The sequence below is a fragment of the Triticum dicoccoides genome, chromosome 5A (genome assembly GCF_002162155.2).
Source record: "Triticum dicoccoides isolate Atlit2015 ecotype Zavitan chromosome 5A, WEW_v2.0, whole genome shotgun sequence".
Lineage (NCBI taxonomy): Eukaryota > Viridiplantae > Streptophyta > Magnoliopsida > Poales > Poaceae > Triticum > Triticum dicoccoides.
In genome coordinates, this window is record NC_041388.1 from 16,706,184 (window position 1) to 16,727,715 (window position 21,532).

At 45.8% G+C, this 21,532-nt stretch overlaps 1 protein-coding gene across 3 annotated transcripts; it reads right to left on the reverse strand.

Moving 5' to 3' along the window:
- Positions 1 to 14,065: 14,065 nt before the first annotated feature.
- Positions 14,066 to 19,124, reverse strand: LOC119298824. 3 transcript variants are annotated; one of them, XM_037576126.1, is made up of 8 exons: positions 18,750 to 19,124; positions 18,369 to 18,464; positions 17,240 to 17,464; positions 15,856 to 16,027; positions 15,558 to 15,780; positions 14,681 to 14,799; positions 14,422 to 14,594; positions 14,066 to 14,334 (listed from the first exon to the last, which is right to left on the reverse strand). In XM_037576126.1, the coding sequence occupies exons 1-7, from the start codon at positions 19,028 to 19,030 to the stop codon at positions 14,457 to 14,459; spliced, it is 1,254 nt and encodes a 417-aa protein (XP_037432023.1). In that variant the 5' UTR covers positions 19,031 to 19,124; the 3' UTR covers positions 14,066 to 14,334; positions 14,422 to 14,456. The 3 variants fall into 3 exon arrangements, 2 of the variants coding, with proteins under 2 accessions (XP_037432023.1, XP_037432022.1); XM_037576125.1 differs by having other exon boundaries at positions 14,066 to 14,594; XR_005145982.1 differs by lacking the exons at positions 14,066 to 14,334; positions 14,422 to 14,594 and adding an exon at positions 14,945 to 15,016 and having other exon boundaries at positions 14,748 to 14,799.
- Between the last annotated feature and the right edge of the window lie 2,408 nt (positions 19,125 to 21,532).

Genomic DNA, 21,532 nt, shown 5'->3' on the forward strand with positions numbered 1-21,532 from the left:
TGGTTGATGATTTGAAGGAAACCTTTGATAACATAAGGACGTACAAGATGATGCTTAATCCAGACAAGTGTGTCTTTGGTGTACCGGCGGGCAAGTTATTGGGTTTTCTGGTGTCCAACAGGGGAATTGAGGCTAATCCGGAGAAAATCAAAGCCATCACCTCCCTGGCTAAACCGAAGTGTATCAATGATGTTCAACGCCTGGCAGGCCGGATTGCCGCGTTAAGCCGGTTTATCAGCCGCCCTGGTGAGAAGACGATCCCTTTGTATCAAATGTTGAAGAAGACGGATCAGTTCGTCTGGAGTTCTGCTGTTGATGAAGCATTTGAGGACTTAAAGCGGCAATTGGCCAATCCGCCTGTGCTCGCCGCTCCCATTGACAAGGAGCCGTTACTGCTATATGTTGCTGCTAATGCTCGTGCGGTCAGTGTGGCTATTGTGGTGGAACGAAAGGAGGCAGGTAAGGAGCATCCGGCTCAACGTCCGGTCTATTATATCAGTGAGGTACTCATTGAGTCCAAGCAAAGGTATCCGCATTGGCAGAAGCTGGTGTACGGAGTTTTTATGGCAAGCCGGAAGCTTAAGCAATACTTCCAAGGGCACCCAATTACGATGGTCAGTTCTGCTCCTTTGGGAGATATCATCCAGAACCGGGAAGCAACTGGCCGGATTGCAAAGTGGGCTATAGAGCTAGGGCCGTACGGTTTGAAATATGTGCCTCGGATGGCGGTTAAGTCTCAAGCACTTGTTGATTTCATCAATGATTGGACGGAAATGCAGGCACCTGAAGAAAAGCCGGATCATACGTATTGGACCATCCATTTTGACGGATCTAGGCAGTTGGAAGGCTCGGGGGCTGGAGTCATATTAACTTCCCCACGAGGTGATAAGTTTTGTTATGTTCTCCGTTTAATGTTCCCTTGTACTAACAATGCAGCTGAGTATGAAGCCTTGCTCCATGGTCTTCGGATGGCTAAAGAGATGAATCTAAGTCGAGTTAAGTGCTTCGGTGATTCGGACCTTGTGGCTAAGCAAGTGTCTGGCAATTGGGACTCCAAGGACCCACTCATGGCAGCATATCGTCGTGAGGTGGATATTGTTGCAGGTTATTTCAGAGGCTATCAGGTGGACCATGTGGACCGGCGGAAAAATGAAGCGGCGGACGCTTTAAGCCGGCTGGGCTCTCAGCGCAAACCGGTCCCACCCAATGTTTTTCTGGATGTGCTGCACAACCCGTCGGTCAAGATCCCTGGTGAAGAAGATTTGGCCATTCCTAATCCGGAGGGTCCATTGGTGGCATTTCTTCATGTTATTCCGGATTGGACGCTTCCTTACCTGGCGTACAAGAACTGGGGCGAGTTGCCAGAAAATGAGATTCTGGCCCGGCAGATAATCCGGCGATCCAAGTCCATGGCTGTCATCAACGATGAGTTGCATCATTGCAGTGTATCAGGAGCTTTTCAACGTTGCGTGTATCTTGAAGAAGGCCGTGAAATTTTGCGTGAGATCCACGAAGGAGATTGTGGTCACCACGCTGGTTCAAAGTCTCTGGTGGCTAAAGCGTTTCGCCATGGTTTCTATTGGTTAACTGCTCATGCTGATGCGAAGGATCTGGTCAGACGATGTGATGGTTGCCAAAGATTTTCAAGACGTGCTCATGTACCGGCTCAAGAATTGAGGATGATTCCAATTACTTGGCCGTTTGCGACTTGGGGGCTGGATATAGTTGGGCCTTTCAAAAGGTCCAAAGATAAGAAGACCCACCTCCTAGTGGCGGTGGACAAGTTTACAAAGTGGGTGGAGGCAGAGCCTGTTAGCAAGTGTGATGCGGCCACGGCGGTTTAGTTCATCAAAAAGGTGGTTTTCCGGTTTGGCTTTCCGCACAGTATTATCACAGATAATGGTACCAATTTTTTCAAAGGTGCTATGAAGGAGTTCTGCGAACGGGAGCACATCCGGCTCGATGTTTCATCAGTGGCACATCCATAGTCCAATGGTCAAGCAGAAAGAGCTAATCAAGAGATCTTGAGAGGCATCAAGCCCCGGCTCATGGTTCCTTTGCAGAGAATGCCAGGTTGTTGGGTAGAAGAATTACCATCTGTGTTATGGAGCATCAATACAACACCCAACAGATCAACAGGATACACACCATTCTTCATGGTTTATGGAGCGGAGGCGGTTCTCCCCAGTGACATCCGTCATGATTCACCTCGTGTCACAGCTTATATTGAAGCGGACAACGAAACAACACGGCAAGATGATTTGGACCGGTTGGATGAAGAGCGTGATATCGCAGCAGCCCGATCGGCGATTTACTAGCAGGATCTTCGTCATTATCACAGTCGCCGAGTCAGAACCAGAACCTTTCAGGAAGGAGATTTGGTGCTTCGGCTCATCCAAGATCAGACTGATATGCATAAGCTATCCCCACCTTGGGAGGGGCCTTTCGTGGTCAGCAAGAATCTGCACAACGGGTCGTACTATCTGATTGATATTCGAGAGCATAAGGACTCACGTACATCAGAGGAGGAGACTAACAGGCCGTGGAATATAGCTCATCTTCGGCCTTACTATACCTGAGCCATTGGCTATACTTATGTACATATTACGACAATGTATATATTTTAATAAACCGGATCCTCAGCTAAAACGGGGTATCTGTTCTTTTACATCATGTGAGGTTACACGGAGTTGCTCTAAAGCGGCCTCCGGTTAAGCATCGTGTTATATCACTTGGAGGATTGGTCGTGTCCGAACCAATACCATGCCTCTTGATAGGCGAAAGCCACCAGATCACTTGGGGACTTGGTCATGTCTGAACCAGTCACGCCTCTTGATCGGCCTAAGGCCACAGAATCACTTGGGGACTTGGTCGAACCCGAACCATGACCACGCCATTTGGTCAGCATAAATGCCACAAGAATTACTTGGGGACCTGGCTAACTAGAACCATAGTTACACCTAACGGGAGCTTGGTCGTGTTTGGCCATGGTTACACCATTTGATCAGCTTAAATAAATCTTTTTTTGGTCATGTTTCATACTTTTCTTTGAAGGGTTTTTTTTTGCTTTTCATTGTGTTTTCAAACCGACAAAGTTGTTTAACCAATCAATTGACGGAACACAGTTCACGTCAATCCAGAGACTATTTGCCCGGTTTGATCCTTGTTGTTAACATCCTCTTATGGAGTAACACGGTGTTTATCACAACCCGGCACGGTTTTATTATAAACCGGCACAATATAGAAGGAGTTATCAGTACTCAAAATTTGGGTTATCACCCTTACTACAAAAAGTTGGTAAAACCAACGATGTGATTCAATGTCACTGGTATGATATATTTCATATTTGATTATACATATATACAGGAGCCGTTATCTCCTCCAACAGTGTGGGTTTGCAAAACTCCGCTTCAAAGTTGGCCAAGCCAACTTCACACTCAACGGTGGCAGGTATTATGTATCACAAAATTTTTGATCATATATACTTAAATTTTTGTTTTGGATGTTTTGACTTTATACATACAGACATCATATTTCGCCTGACAGTACAACCACGGTGGCACTTAACGAATTTCTTATTTCAGAAAGTATTTTGGAAAGTTTATTACCACGGGAAGAACAAGTTATGCATGAAGGCATATCAACATCAAAGGTATCAGCTAGCCTATTACAAGGCAACATGGTGCCCATAATAACATAATTGTTTTTCGCAAAGGAGAGACAGTTTTAAAACCGGCTTCCGGTTTAAGATTGGCCACCAGCCTGGCCTGATGATTGTGGGTCATCCTGCGCCGCTTCAGCTTCTGTTTCTCTACCCAGTGGCTGGAAATCCACAGTTGTCCAGTCGATTCCCATTAGTGCTTGAAAAACAGCTTCGTCATGGATTAGCGAAGACGGGTCAATATCGGGAGCGTAAGTATGCTTACGGATTGGAGGGATCAGGTTTTCCGATTCATGGATTGGTGCAGCTATTCGCTTGTTCTGGCTGTCATATCGGGCTTGATAATGAGACAAATCTGCTTCCTCAGCCAGTTGACAAGCTAGCGGACGTACCTCCCGGTTTATGGCTCGCAAATCCGCTTCACCAAATTCTGACCCGTCTTCCTTCAAGCTGGGATAACCCTGAGCCGCTTCAATAGGATCAAAATCTGGCACCCAAGCTTTTGCCCGGATTAAAGCATTGATTGCACCGGTTCGAGCAGCAGATTTCTTCAGCTCTTCAACCCGGGTAGGAAGCACTGACAGTTTCATCAGAGTATCTTGAATCAAACTGGGCGCCGGTTTGTTATGAGACGCGGTACAGATGATCCGCTGGGCACCAGTATACAATTGTTCAACTAAGGTATAGGCGGCCTACAATTTCTTCCGCACATCTGACCCCAAGTGACCAATGCGTGTCCTTGAAATACCATAAAGGGTTAATAAACCGGTGGCTCTGTAAGAAGGCAGAACCAATTCAGAAGGCAAGCTGGCTTACCAAAGATAGCAGTGGTCATGGCATGAACGTGCCGCTTTATGCTCGTCAGTTCATCTGTCACTGGTTTTAATGCAGCCTCGCATCCTCTGCTCATTTGGTCAAAGCAGACTTTTCAGTGGCCCAATCTGCCTGTTTCTTCTTGAAGTTCTCCTTAAGTTGTTCCATGGCGCTTAAGGCACTGGCCAATTCCTCTTTTGCTTTGGAGGTTTCAGCCTGTTGGGTTTTCAAGTTTTCTTGAAGATCGATGACTTGGTTTTCTTTCGCCTTCAGCTCCGCCTGCAGGCATACAGATATATGTTTCAACAAGTCAGTAGAAGGATTCAAGTGCCAATCACATAACAAGTTATGTGCTTAGCACTTGGGTGCTAATGCATATTCGATCTTCATCTTTTCAATTGTCTACAAAGTCCCAAGCTCAATACAAGTATTCAACTTGGCACTTGGGGGCTAATGCATATTCGATCTTCATCTTTTCAATTGTTTACAAAGTCCCAAGCTCAATACAAGTATTCAACTTGGCACTTGGGGGCTAATGGCTATATGATCATATGTATTCTGATGCGGCAGTTTCAATAGCTTAAAGTACCGGTTTAACTACGCTAAGTTGAACCGGCCCTTGGGGACTACATCAGCAAATTTCAAAGCATCAAGATTCATATTATTAAAGTCCCAGTTTGAAACAATATTTCAAATCGGCCCTTAGGGGCTAGGAGAGTCAGCAAGAATGAAAGCATACAAGCAGGAAGGAGCATATGGAAGTTACCTCATATTTATCTTTCATCATATTAACCAGACCGGCTTCGTAGTCACGGCTGGTATACAGCTGGTTTAGATAGCCAGAATGGATATGTTGAGCGTTCAGAGCAGCGTAAGCTGTCAGATCAGCGTTCCACTTACCTTTGCCAAAAGCAGCAAATTCTTCCTTGGAAGAATGTTTGGATAAAGCCACAGGATTGCTTGGCTCATTATGGCCAGTGCCAGTAATGACAACTTCATCATCCTTGGTACCGCCGTTTGCATTGGAGCTGTTGGCTGATCAGAAGATTTTGCTGGACCGGTGGAGCTTTCAATCCGGAGGGAACCTGTGGGCTGATGGATAGGACCTGAGGTATTAGTAGGTCTCTCTTCAGCAGTAAGATCATCATCTGGCTGCGGTGGATCGTTGGGAATATCTTCAGGGACAGCCGCTTCAAGATCGGGTGTCGTGCCTGGTTCAAGAATGACAACTTCTTCGGCCGCTTTATCCAGGCGGGCCTTCTTGCTCGGCCTAGGTTTGGCCCTGAAAAGAATAACAAAATTAAATACAGCATATGTTCTAAGGCAATATACTGCAAACATCACTATAAATATAGCTTACCCAAGCACCGTTTTCAGCGGTGGGAGCTGAGTAGCCGACGACTCACCAGAAGATGAGTGGGAAACAACCTGATAATAGGAGTCAGACGGATTAAGAGGTTGACGAAAACAGCCTGCTTTAGGACAAGCACTGACAAGCGAATTAGAGACCTCGGAATGACGTTTCCGAACCGGACTATTCGGTAAACCGACGGAGGTAACTACCTGGCCGCTGTGCCGGGTGGTGCGGCGAGCTTCGTGTTGTTGAGTCTTCATAAGAAGTTTAGGATCCAAATAAGCAAGAGGATGAGAAAATTTAACTTTCCGGTTTGCCTGACGGATTTTTTGTGAAGGCAAAGTTTCTGAATCGGAAGAGAGAATAATTACCTCTGCAACATCTGCATGGCTGGCTTCGGCATCATCCTGACAAATATCATCATCAATAAGATGCATGAAAAATAAACCAAGTGAGTCAAGCTCTACCTCAAGGTCCGGAGTATCCACCTCGTCATCAGGGGCCGGAATAGAAGATGCAGTGGTTCTTTTCTGGTGGGCAGTCTTCTTCACAGCTTTAATTTTTTGCCGGGTTGCTCTTTCCGGTTTATCTGTTTTTTCTGGTTTCTCCTGTGGCAGCTTTTTGCTCCAAAACGGATCATCGCCCTGATTATGCAGACACTGATATTAAAAACAATGACCAGACATATCAATAACAGGTTCAGCAAAGAGAAAAATCAAAGTCTTACAGCTGGCGGTTTGTTGGTGGCACAGAAGGGAAGCAGGCCGGTTCTAGTGCAGATGTGTTCTGGTTCATTTAGTATCTTACGCACAGCCTCTGTGATTTCTTCACCGGAGAGCTGAAGTCTTGAATGTCGCAGTGGGTCATCCACACTATCAGTATATTCGCACATCAAACCGGAGCGCTGTCTAAGAGGCAGTATGCTCCATGATATCCAACAGCGAGCAAGGTCAACCCCTGTTAAACCATTGGCCATAAAGGCTCTAAGCTTTGACAGCTGGGGAGCATATTTGCTTCTCTCCTGAGCAGTCAATCTTTGAGGAAAAGGATGGGTATTGCTGAGCCGCTCCGGACGAAACCCAGGCAAGGGATTCTCACCAGTAGGGGAGGTGTCTTTGCAGTAGAACCACGTCTGATTCCACTCCTTGGGGTGACTGTGCAGCTTGGCGTGAGGGTATGTGACCTCTTTCCTTTTTTGAATCGCCATGCCACCCAATTCCGTATTAGAGCCATCAGTAAACTCAGTATGGCGGTTTAGATGGAAAAGATCTCTGAATAATTCTACTGTGGGCTCCTCTTGAAAGAACACCTCACAGAGCACTTGGAAGTGGCACATATTTGTAACAGAGTTGGGGCCAGTGTCTTGCGGGTGGAGTTGAAAATCAGCCAGAACATCCCGGTAAAATTTGGAACCGGGCGGTTTAAAGCCCCGGGCTAAGTGGTCTATGAAAACAACAACCTCTCCTTCTCGAGGTGTGGGGGGGCATTCTTTGCCAGGAGCCCTCCAATGGAGGGTGTCTTTGCTGCCCAAGGCGCCAATAAGGACTAAATCCTCTAGTTGATCCTCTGTGACGCGGGAAGGGACCCAATTGCACTCATATACTTGCTTGGCCATGACGGAGTCTACAAGGTAGAAGATACCGGTTCAAAAACACATTTGATCAAGGTATGTTGGTATGGGCGCTGTTAAACCGGAGGCAGAAGTATCTGAACCGGAGTTTCATGAAGCAACCAATATCTGGCGGTTCAACAAGGGGACTAATGGTATATATCGGTTTGTAAAATTCTTCTACAAAGCTAAACCGCCGGATCTAAGCATTGAACAATCAAGACTGCAGATGAGTAAGTACGCAAAAACAGATTTCACAACATTATGCTACAGCTTTGGATCTGGAACATGTTTATAAAGGAGATAAATATTCAAGGCCCAAAAGGAGCAGTACCGAATCAATAAGCAAAGGTATGGATAAGATCTATGCTCTTAGTATGCCGGACAGTGAAAACGGAGGATAAAAACTATCGCTACACAGAGCGAAGATACACAGACTCGTCTAAGGATCTATCATATGAACAAGAAGCAAGCGATGAACACGGGGAGAACAGGGAAACCCTAGAACAGATCTATGATGGAAAGGATAGAAGACTTACTGGGGCTGAGGAAGAAGCGGAAGGTCGCCGCGGTGCTCTGGTGCATTCAGGGTGATGCAGCGGCCAAGGTTGGTGCAGAGGTCAACGGCGGCGGTGGAGCTCCGAAGACTGGGCGACGCGAGGAAGAGGAAGCAGAAGGGCATGAAGGGGAAAAGGGATGACCCTTCAATCCTATTTATAAAGCAAGGGACATGGGTCAGGCGCGAAAATCAAGGAGCCGCAAGTTTGGAAACAGAGCGGTCGCCTCGATTATCGCGTATCTATTAAACAAGAAGGTATCACGGATAGTTTCTTTATGATAGATGATGTCATGCCGATTTACAGCAATCATAGAAGATGACATCACGACGGTTCACCAAACTACAAGAAGATGTTGAAAATGAAGTTTTTGCTAAGGATTGACATGAACCTGTTCAAATCAATCTGGGGCCTAATGTTGGGGATATTACTACTGGGCGTAAACCGGCCTATCTGGGCCGGATTAGCTTCATCAGTAGTTAAAGCATGTTAAAGCCCATGAAGGTAGATGAGGGCTCAAGACCCATAATCGGTTGAGAGCCCATAGCCATAAACCGGCATCAATAGGTAACTTGTATTGTAAGTTAGGAATAAGTAGAGACCAAACCGGACACATCTATGAGCCGGTGTTGGGACTCTGTAAACCAATGGGCGTCACCCATGTATATAAGGGGACGGCCCGGCGGCGGTTCAAGGACAAAGAACAACAACCCGAGACATAGGCGGAGCTTATTGCTCCCTAGTCATCGAAACACCCATCAATTCCATCACAACTAGACGTAGGCTTTTACCTTCATTGAAGGGGCCGAACTAGTATAAACTCTCTTGCGTCCTTGTGTCCGCTTTAACCCCTTCAAGCTAACCCGTCGCGATGGCTCCACGACTAAGTCATTTCTCTAGGACATCTGCCATGACAAAACCACGACAATGACCATGGTGGAATATGATGCACCTCCCACATGGTTCGATCAAGATGAAGATGACCACCATTTGGTCTTTCCCACCTCACCTACACCACTTGAGTGGAATGAAAACGGTAACTTAGGTGACGGTGATGCTCTAGTCCCACTAGTGGATATTCTTGACATTGATTGCTTGCATGATATTGATCAACCTATTACCATGCTTCATGCTAGTGCAACTTCCCCATGCGATGATTTACCCATTTATGATGAGTATGATGATTGCCATGTGGAGTCTACTAGTTGTGATGCCATGTTACATAGGATTTCTTGTGATCATTCTTTAGGTCACATCATGTTTGACAATCCGCTTGACTTGTCATATGCTATGCATGAGATCAATCATATGTCATATTTGCAATCTCTTCATAGTGACTATGCATATGCTATTAAAATAAACCCAATTTGCACATATGGCATAGATGACAAGCCCATGATTATTGGCATTTTTTTTGTGATGATATTGATATGCTCTGTTTGCATCATTTATCTCATATGCGATGCCATGACCACCTAGCTTCGGATATGCATTGTTTTGGATGTTGTCCATTTTCTCCATATGATGCTTCCAATATTACTCATGAGGAGACCCCCATAGTTTCCTCATACATTTTAGGAGATTTTGATTCATCCCATCCATTGCATGATCCTCATACTTATGTGCACAATATGCTTCCCATGAATAAACATGCTATTGATGTGCCATATACTTGCATTCTTAATTTGTGTCCCCATCGTGTTATACACAATAACTATTCTTTCATGATGGATGACATGTTCTTATACCATGCTTCAAATTTCTTTGAGCGATGCTTATCTTGTGCTAACTCTCATGTGCACATACACATCATGATGGCTGATGTGTACATTTACCACACACACACACAATTTCTTTCGTTTGTGTTTCTTTTGTGTAGGTACCCATGGATACTTGTCAACCTCGCAATCCCACGAGTTGACAAAACAATCTCTAGAGAGCAATGATGACTTGGGATCCCATGGATTGTCTTTCCCGCCGCTTCCTTCGCGCAAAGACTTTGCGCATTTCTTCTACATGACCCTCACTTGGCTATGGGTTATTGTCCATTACATATTCTATGCCCATCTTGCCATGTTCACTTTGCTTGATATGCTCATTCCTATGCCTTTGCCATGCATTTGTGACCCATGCTTTGCATTACAATGATGATTGATTCTACTACTTGTATGTGTATTTGCAAACTTGGTGGAGATATCACTTGTTATTGCCATATTTGCTTTGTGCCACATGCCTATGATGATACTATGATCTTGCTTTGTGTTCGTGCTTGCGATATGTCATGTGCATTGTCTATGCCTATTATTTGCACACATGACATGATTGCCATGATTTCCTCTAGTATGTTGCATCTTCGCACTACTAGCTTGCACGACTTGATTACTATGATTGCTTGGCTTGTTGCATCACTTATGATTCATACTTACTCCTTTCATGCGGTTGATGACAACCACCTACATGCTTTTCACATGATTGTTATTGCTTCTTTTCATATATCTCCATGTGTTGCCTCTCTCATGCTAGATGATTTGCCATGTATTGAGTGCAACTATGCCTTTAGTCTTGATAATGAGTTTGCCCCCATAGCATTCTCGCATATATTTGGAGATTTTGACATATTTCTTGTGAAGCATGCTTGTCTTACCTCTTTGCACCATATACCTAGTGCATGAATATTGCCATTGTTGCATCATATTATTCATGCACTTCTGCTTCTAATGGTTATGTGCAAGAGAAGAGAACCATCATAATAGATGATGTGTTTATCTACCATGCGCATACGTTCTTTTTTGTTGTGTGCATGTGTAGGATACTTGGACTTCGTGTCAACTTCCACGTCACGTGAGTTGATAATCCGAGCTCTTGAGAGTGAACCACCTTCTACCACGACGATTCTACATCGCACTTGTTTGTACTTCGACATTGTGAAAGACGCACAAGGACACGCCTACAAGGTGACATCTTTCTTGATCATGGATATGTCGGATCATACTACTTGTGTTGCTTGCACCATGAGACTTATTGTTCATCTTGGACCACTTGATTGCACACATGTTAGAGATCTTGCTTCGACTTGTCATTTTCACCGTTCCATGCATCATGATATATATGCCTTGTGTGTTGCATCCAATTCTTGGATTACTTGCTCCTCTCATATGTTTGGTTGCAACAATGTCATCACTTCACATATGCCATGTCCCATTGATTGCTATATCCTTGCCTTGATTGTCTCACACATGATGAACAATTGCTCTCTCCATTGTGTTGAGTGCCACACGATATTCACTACACCCTATGCATGTTATGCTTGGATTGTCTTGCACTTGACCCATGTGTTTAGATATCTCATCTTATTTGGTGTTGTGAATGTTTCCTATGTCTACCATAGACCTTTCATTGAGCAATTTGTGAATTCTTGCTATGAACTTGAGGTAGATGCTTCTTCTCTTGTCACACATATTTGCATCACTACCTCACATTCACATGCTTGTCCCCATGATTTCTTTGCTTGTGCTCAATTGATATGCTTACATGTCATGTCACAATCCTTTGTCACACCATATGCATTGCATGATGACGACACTTGTTTGATGACTCACCTCTTGAATGCTTGGTTTTGCACTAACGCTAACCACATTAATTTTTCCAAGTGTTTGTTGTCCTTACTCCTTTTGAAGGAATCACAAGATGGTGCGACATTGGAGAGTGCACATTTTGAGCTTAAAGATGACAAGTACCCGGTGAGCGTCCACTTCTACACGGCGAAGCCATCTCTTTCCCATGGTGATTTGGTTTTTGATCCGAGGTCGAATCTTTCCCAAGGGAGGGGAGATGATGCGGAGCATCCTATGGACATCACCATGTCAAGAGTCCGTTCGGTGAGTAACACATGTGACATCTACTTCACATACACAAAGGTGAATCATCTCCTTTACACGTGCTCACTTGACCCCTTCGAGGATGGTATACTACTTGACATTTCTCCCGTGTGCATGCATAGGTATTGTCGGAGCTTCACGGGTGACGAGCAGGAGTGCAAGCGCCAAGGAACAACTACACCATCCGCGAGGGAAGCCTGGAAGGGACGACGGAAGAAGACGAAGCTGCTGAAGCTACAGCGGTCGGACATCTGGGCTAGAGGCCGGACATCCGGCGCCTATGCAGCCGCCCAACAGCTGCACCGACAGACGGCCGAAGCATCAGCGGCCGGACATCCGGCGCGACGCCACAGCCTGGACATCCAGCCTTCCCCCGGAAATCCAGTATCAACAACAGGAGCCAACAGAAGGCCACCCCGCTCGGGCCGGACATCCGGCCAACCGCCCCGGACATCCGGCGTCTCACAAGAGCCCGGACCTCCGGCCCCCAGGCCGGACATACGGCGCCTTCCTGCGCGCAGAGTCGGGCCAGAGGCCCATGTATCCCTTTCCCACTTACCCCTTCATGACTTAGACTATATATACTCCTTCCCCTCCTCCTAGTTATGGTTAGCAAAATAGTAGCTCATTTAGAGATAGAGCTTTGCTCATCCATTACGGATCTACTCCACGAGAGAGACCGCGGCCCCTATTCGGAGAAGATCCACCTTGGATTCAAGACCCCTCACGGGAAGATCCCCTCATGGATTCAAGACCTCTTCATGGAGATGAACCTTACCTTGTATCTTTCCCTTTGTTGTTCATGTACCTTGTGGATCTTGTGTGTTTGATTGTCTAGTGGATGTGTGATTGGACTTGTTCTTGAGTGTTTCCTCTTGGATTTCTCTCCGTTCTTCGTCATGTTCTTCGTGTTCTTAGTTGGGATCCGCTCCTGATCGGCCGTATAGGGTTCCACCCTACATCAACCACTGTCATATGGCGAGGCCCAGCCTGCTGGAAATAACCTTCAATTTAAAGAAAAAAGAGGAACAAAGTAGTTCGTCTCAGAGGTCTTGATATTCCGAAAGGAGACTATTATATATTGCCCAGCTAGTTACAGCGTGGTTGCCACAATTTCTTCAGTATTATCCATGATGTAACCATGACACAATAGATTGCTGCAGGGACGATCCAATGTTGGGAAGTTGTGCCGCTTGTAAGGAAGATAATAATTTCCATAAAAGATAATATGGTTCCCTTATATAAGTGCCAAACATGCTTTCCACTAGTGATGGCGTATGTTGATGATGTTGATAAATGGTTGTGTGTATCGCTTAACGCAGAGACCAGGGTAATCTTCCATTTTGGAAAAAAATGTGCCTCCCGCTACAAGAAATCATCCAGCTTGGGCTTATGCCAGGAAACCAACTTGTCCGTGACGATGTTTGCACCACGGGGACATGGCACGAGGGTCCACGTGCCATTTGCTTGCAGCGCGTCGAACTCTTCCTTCATTGCCGCAGACCATGCCGTATCACGTAGGGTTGCACTGGCACTAGAAGGAAGAGGCATCGAGGCCATGGAGTGGACAAATGTTGCAGAAGGATGAAGCAACGGACCATGCGTTGTCCCACCTATGAAGTCAAAACATGTGGCAGAGCTCGCAGCTCAGAAGGCACCACCGGTAGTGGCGGAGGAGACTGATATGACTGGAGATGACATCGGCATCAGATCCGCGAGTGTTGTTGGTGTCATGGGATGCGGCCGAGTCATGAGACGCGGCAGCATCAACACCTTTGGTGTCATACAGAGGCGTCCTGTCAGCGACCCTTCTCCCTGACAAGGTGGGCCACTGTCATATGGCGAGGCCCAGCCTATTGGAAATAACCTTGACATGTGCCTAGGACATGTATGATTGCACAATACAGGAATGACCACGCAGAGAAAAATTAAGCTTCAGTTTTTATTGACAACTCAGAAACCAATGCTAAAAATACAAACTGTTCACACTGGCAGGAATTTACTTTTATTTTTTTGCGGGGTGGGCAGGAATTTACTTGGGTTTGTACTTCAGGTCAATTGCTAAGATAGATACAAAGTACAGTGTTGTGAATAAATTATAGTTGGGTTTGAGTTGTTATGTACTTAAAGTTAGATTGCTAAGATACAAAGTACAGTGTTGTAAATAAACTATAGTTAGGTTTGAGTACACAATTTGACAAAAGTTCTCTCGTCACGGATGTACTCTCATTTCTCAATCATTTCCGTGATTACTTCACTGTGACAACAAAACAGGTCTTGAGACTCTCAGGCATGAAAAGCTACCTGTAAGTAGGTACCATCCACTGCAAGAGCACATTGCTTTACCAAACAAAATCACCAACAAAGCACATGGTCACTTTCGTTTTGCCAGCTTACTCCCGCAAAACTTGGGTTCTGCACAGGATCTTCACACCAGCTTATCCTCCACCCAGACGAGGCTTCTACATCAGCAAGCCAAACACTCAGACACATAGTACTGACTCAGCATCACAGGTACCAAAAACGAACGCAGCACAAGAATGGCATACAGCAAAGCAAGCACTAGGCCCCATCGACTCTACATCTATGCCTGCACACGTTTTGCCGGTACGATGTATTTGCCCCTCGCTCCATGGCCATCTGCTGCGTTGCGCATCCTGAATTGCCGCCTCACCGCAGCCTCTTCCGTCTCCAGCCAATCTTCATCGCGCACAACAATAAACTGCAAAAAAAAAAAAAGACATGAAACTAACATTGACTCATCTGCACATCCATATCATTCTAAAAAAATTGCCAACAAAATAATACCTCATTAAATTCTTCTTCTGATATAGGCTTCCTGCACCGAACATGGGGCTTGGCTTCACACTTTTTGTACTCCGCACCAGTGGGATGCTTCACATCATCACCGCATTCACAGCACTCACCTACAATTATGGTATAGTTTTGTTAACCAATATGTAATGTACATCATCACACTCAGAGCACTCACCTACAATTAGCATTCTAATGTACAAAAGAAATACTAGAGCTTGATGACTATCATAGTACAAGTCATTCAGAATCTCTCACAGCATGGTCTTGTGGAGTATCCTTATATTGGCTACCGGTAGAACCGAGCATGATTTTATTGGCAATGTAAATCTGCACCACATGGTTACTAGGTTCAGCATAACATTTCAGGCAGAACTATTCTTTCAATTCAAGTCAGCGAAAAAAATATAGCTGATCTGTCCTAGGAACACTTATACGGTTTCATTGATTAACTATGCTACAACATACTCCCTCCGTCCCATAATATAAGAGCGTTTTTGAAACTAGTGTAGTGTCAAAAACGCTCTTATATTATGGGACGGAGGGAGTAGTTAATATTCTCGTGAATATCTAAAACAGCTAGCGAACACACTTACTCTTATGTTTTTAGACATGCTCAAATGAGTCAAAAACATGTGCTGTGAGCAAATGCTGATTTTTCTTTATTGTTACCTGTACGGCTGTACCCATGGAGCAAACACACCTACTCTTCTAGTGAATTAAAAAAGTGTGAAAACAGCTACCAGTACCACTTAGTTAAAAGGCACTAGGTGATACAAAGTATGAATAGAATGCAAAATTTTACTGACTTGCATACTGATAATGCTGAATGGAAGAATTGAATAGCTAAATAACGAAAATGCAAACATACCATCATCTTCGGATGAAACCACACAAATGCAACTAAGCGTGTATTCCTCAAATTCACCATCTGTTGTGCAGGTCATTTCAATGAAGAGAAGATCTTCGATGGCATTAGGTCCTCTTTCTACAAGCACATTTAAATGTGAGAAGGACCTGCATTCATGCTGAGAACCTTTTCTTGGGAAGTGAGCTTTGTAACTCACAACTTTCTTGATTTCATATGCAAGATCCTAAAACATAAGAAAGACAGTGAGGGAGAGCGGCAATCAAGAAAACGGCAAGAGAGAGCAAGGGAGATAGCAAACCTCCAAAAGATGGTCCTCATTGTGCTTGTCCAGTAAAGCTTTAACTACTTCCCGAGTGGGGTTATAGTTCATCATTACATCCAAAGCTTCTTTCGAGTTCTTCCTTGTGCCATTACGCCAATATAGTGTATGCCAAACATACCTGTCCTCTTTGGAAAGCCCACCCAAGTACCTAGTGTAGATAAACAACGCGATATGCGAGGGTCAGGGATTTTGAAGTGCAAGCACAAAGCTTGTGATTTTAAAGAACTCTACTATGGAATTGTCACCCTGATTAGCAAGGGGTAGGGGGCTGACAAGATCCAAATGTATAGACCTACTTGCATGCTTACTGTGGCATTTAATTTTTTTTACCAAGGCCCTGATTGCCAAGTAGGGCTATGCTGATTACAGAGAATGTAACGGCCAAGATTCATAATGCTTTTATTAAAGGCCGTATACTTTAGATAGTGTAGTAATGCTACATCGAGACTTAACATTCTTTACATAAGAGCAAAATACCTGTTGTTTTTCTTAAAGTAGATTTTGAGAAGGCATACGGCAAAATCAATTTGGAATTTATGTTTTCAGTTCTAGAAATGAAAGGTTTCCCTAGGAAGTTTGCGTGGTGGACTAATGCTGTTGTCTGCAATGGCATGTTGCTAATACTCAGAATGACATGATAGGTAATTACTTTGTTACTAGGAAGGGACTCAGGCAAGGAGACACCTTCTCTCTTTTACTTTTTAACATTGCTGCTGATGTTCTGGCTACGCTGATCAAAAGAGCCCAAAAATAAGGCTTCATTAAAGGCTGCACATTTGATTCATAGGATAGGAACTTTTCCATTTGGTCTAGGCTAATGTTTTTTTTTTCCTTTGAAACGTGAAGGATTGATTCCTAGCCTACATAGGAATAGGAAATTCATTCCAACAAACCAAAGGGCCTCAAAGTAATTTTCCTACAAAATTCCTCTCTTTTAGAATTCGTACAAAATTCCTGTAAACCAAAGGAGATCTCAACGGTTTGCTCTTATATCACAGCAGCAATGGTCCACAGTGATCACCAACAAGAGGCCATTAAGTCCCGACCTGCAAGACAACACTGGGGCAGGAATCTGAAGACACAGTCACATAGCTGAGAAAAAGTACAAGCTTGGATGATTGATCTTTAGATACACCGACTTTAAGAAATTGATCTTTTGTCACAACACTATTCTGTCCACTTCATTAAAACTTCGACCTATCACCCTCGGGTGTTCCAAGCTAATAGTGGCCTAACTATAAGTTAGGATTGAGCTAAAGAGAAATATACTTGCATATAAGGTGCTAGCATAGGACATAGCATATAAATATGAGCATTTTCCAACACTTATAAATAGAAACAAAGTTGAGAGAGGATTTACTTGAATTTACACAGATTAATGTGATAGGAGTCTATAGCATCCTGAGCTTCTTGTAAGCTCTTAAACGGACCACCTCGATGAGGATATGTGTGGAAGAGTCCACCAGCATCAACCCTCAGAAAATACTTAATTAGTAATCCTCTTGGCATCAATGCCGAAACAGGTGGAAAGTGGTTTGGCGATGGTGGGGCCTCAATACGCACTGCCTGCTCAGTGTCCTCACAGCTGAAAAAGCAAACGATAATAAGTTTGTGGAATATATTTATTTATTTTGGAAAAAATTGATACCAAGGACAAGATGTCTCCAAGAGATCTCACTGTAATTCATAGTTGTAGGAGTTACTCTGCAATTTCTTTGATAATGGATCAAAATCATTTTATCTGTAATGGTTGGGAGCATGAATAAAACTACAGGTGTTTCTAAAAAAACTAGTTAACCTGACCTCTTACCTCAGAAGAAAAACTAACCTTTCTTAAAACTAAGTAGTTATTACTAACTAAAAAAGAAGCACTCTAAAAACAAATGCAGATTTTTAGAATCAAAGACATTTGGTCGTGATAGTGGTCAAAAGAGGACTTTTTACAAAGCCTCGTGCTCTCGAACAGAATAATTCAATCTGACCACTAATAGCTTCGATAAATAGCTCTTTTTCTAATGATCTAGCGACTCTTGGACAGAAAGTCGGTGGAACAAGAATAGGAGCTGCACAACCTTGCGAACGAGGGTAAGTAGAATAACATGATGCAAGCTTGAAAAAGTTTTCGTTAGAGGTGAGCCATCTATTAATGTAGTGCTTAATAAGTTTATATATATATATACATTTTTTGCTAACTAAAGTTGGGTGGGGTATTAGACCAACTCTAAGTGACAAAGCAATGTGATATAGCCAGCAGTTGGCTCTAGTATTAAGCATGCTCTAAGAGAGAATAAATCAAAGAATACATAGATAGTTGTCTCATGGACAATGCAAATGGACTAGCCCTCATTGAATTGGTACATGTGTAAGAGAGATTACATTCTGCATTTATACATACGAACGACAAATGTATAACATGCAGCTATCACCACTAGATGTTCGAAGCCATTAAAAATAGAGAGGAGAGTGAGGGGATGGCGACAAAGTCATACGGTGGAAGCTGTGGCCGACTGTAGGAGCAGCCTTCCACGGTCACATTCACATCCACGAGGCGTCGAGATACCCCGTCTATGTCGGTGAAGAGTTCCCTATTCCATTAAAGTAGGCAGGTAAGTGGCTCTATTATTAAGCATGCTCCGTGAGAATAAATCAAAGAATATCCAGATAATTGTCTAGTGGAAAATGCAAAGGGACTAGCTTGGTACAGGTACAACAGAGATTGTATTATATATCCGTATTTTCGCGTTCCATAATCCTGCTAATGGACTCTGACGACCAGTGTAAAACATGCAGCTATAGCTATGGTTACTACAGTAGATGTTCCAAGCCATTAGAAATAGAGAGCAGAGTGAGGGATTTCGATGAGGTCATACCGTGGAGGCTGCAGCTGATGGTGGAGAGACCGGGAGGGGGTTGGGTCGTGGCGGGGAGGGGGTTGGCTTGTGGAGGCTGCGGCTGGTGGTGGAGGGGAGCGACCTGTCGAGGCTGCAGCGGCCGGTGGTGGAGGGGAGGTGGCCGAGGACCTGGACGATGCAGCTGATGGCGACGCTGTAGCTGGTGGGGGAGGGGAGGGCACGGGAAGGGGTGATGCATCTGATTCTGGTGGTGGAGGGGGAGGGCGTCGGCTACGTCTGCGCGGCATCGGCGACGGCATCGGCGACGGCGACAGCGACGGCTAGGGTTTTGGGGATTTCCTCCCGGCGAGGCGAGGGGAAAAGAGAGAAGCTTTCTTCCTGGATAGGATGGATGGAATGGGAAGCGAGGAGAAGGGGAAAGCTAACGGAGGTCGCGTAAATGGGCCAGGCCCAGGCCCAGCGCGCAGGAACGAGAGCCCTCACGTCGCATGGGGATCTCTTAGGGCGCGTTTGGTTTCATCAAGTCACTTGACTTATCAAAGGACTCACCTGATTTATAAGTCATCTGATCACATTTTTTCATCTTATTTTTTATATAAAAATGGTGAGACCCATACAAAAAGGGTGACTTGTAAGTTTTTTTAGAAAGGCCATCATGGTTAGCTTTATTGAAACTTTAACTAGAAATTACATCATCCCAAAGTTTGGAAATAAGACAAGCCGGAGGCTCATTAATCCAACTACTATTGATCTTATTACAGAAACTATGACTGGCTAGCACATGAGCTGCTTGGTTCGACGAACGACCACAATGTTTAAAAGTAACCTGCCCAATAAGCGACGACACGTCCACACACTCGGCGAAAATGGCAGCAGCAGCATCCCACCATCTGGTTTGGCCTGAGCAGTATTCAATAACTGTTGACGAATCTGATTCTGTTTCTACTCTAGGGAAACCAAGAGAGTTTGCAAAAGCGAGACCATTTCTCATTGCCAGAGCTTCAAAGGTGACCACATCTGATACATGTGTTAAGTATTTGCATTGGGCTGCTAGGAAGTTACTTTTCTCATCTTGAATGACTGCTGTCGTTGCTCCAGTACCTTCATCTGCATGGAATGAGGCATCCACATTCAACTTCACAAATCTCGGATTGGGTTTCAACCACCTTTTTTCATGGGTATCTCGACTCCTTTGAATTGCTTGATGGAAGTTGTTTGCAATAGCCAGAACTACCATGGGCCATCTCGAGGACTGCGGTGGGGATCCATTGTGAGTGAATTCACGACGGATCCACCATAGGTACCAGCCCCCTACAGCTAGAATATGCTTGACTTATAAGTTTTAAGTTAGGATAAAGCAACTTATGACTTATAAGTTAGGGTGACTTATAAATTGGGGTGACTTATAAGTTGGGTCCGTTTGGCAAAATAAATCTTTTTTTCACTTTTCGACTTATAAGTTGGTGACTTATTTAGAACCAAACAAGCCCTTAGACGCCCCTAAAAAGAAAGACTTCTCACAAACCAATATTTTTTCTCTCGTTCCTAAGAGCATCTCCAACCACGCCCCAACAGGCCTCCCCATGTGATTTTTTCGTGCCGGCGCCCAAAAATCGGCCCAGTCGCGTCCCCAGAAGATGTTTTTTGCCGGTTTGGGTTGAAACTAGCGTCGGCGGACCAAAGCCGAAACCGGCGCACTGGGGGGCGTACAGGGGCGCCGGGGCGAGCGTTTTTTGCACGAAAGAGGCACGCCGAGTCAGCAAGACGCCGCTTCGTTGCCCTCATCGCCTCGGTTCCCGCGGGAATCAATGCGAAGGCTGTCGCGCTGCCGCGCCGGTCAGCCTCCATTGATGCCTCACGGGCGGCGCAGTGAAGGCGTGTCGACGCATGTCCCGCCCTTTCCCGCCATGCGTCGCCCGGCATGCAGCCCGTCGCCACCCCAGCTGCGGCTATAAAAAGCGACCTCCCCATCGATGGACACCACAGCTCTCATTTCTCTCCTTTCTGGCGCAGAAAGTAACACTCTCCCCTCTTCCCGCCGATGAACAGATGGCCGAAAGGTTCCCAGGCGACGGCGCGTCGCCCGTCGCCACCTCCAAGAGTCGGAGACGTGGCTGCTCTATGAGGCCGAGTACCCGGTGCCCCCGGACATGCGAGTGCCGAGCGCGTGGAGGCTGAGCGTCGACGGCGTCCCGGTGCCACCGGTGTCCGAAGGGGCGGCGCGGCGGGCCGAGATTGCCCGCATCCGCTCGTCCCTAACGGAGGAGAAGCGGAACGAGCCGCGCTACGTCGCCGATAGCCACACCCTCTGAACCATGTACTTCCAACGCCGCCATGAGGAGCAGATCGCCTCCACCAACGGCGTCATCCCCCGCGACCGCCTCAACGCCGACGGGCGGCGCGAGTGGTGGGGTGTGCCAGGCCGCACCCTCGAAGCCGTCCTCGACCACATCGAGACCGGCAACGTGCCGCGCATTGAGTACCCGCTGCGGCCGTCCTTCTCTCGCCGCCGTGGTAGCTCCTGGGCGCCGCGACGGATGGAGCCGGGGTCGTCCTCGTTGTCGGGCTCCGACTCACCGGCGCTCCGCCCCGTCAAGCCCAAGCCAGAGGAGACGCCGTTCGGGCGCCGCACCCGCAGCGGTGCCCTCATCATCAACGAGGGTGCCCGGCCCTCCCCACGCGGCTCCCTCTGGCTGGTCCGGCCGAAGCCCGAACCGGGGCTGCTCCCGGTGAAACCGGAGCACGTCGAGATGGCGGCCCCCGACGACGAGTCCGCCCTCAAGTGGGCGAAGGAGGACTAC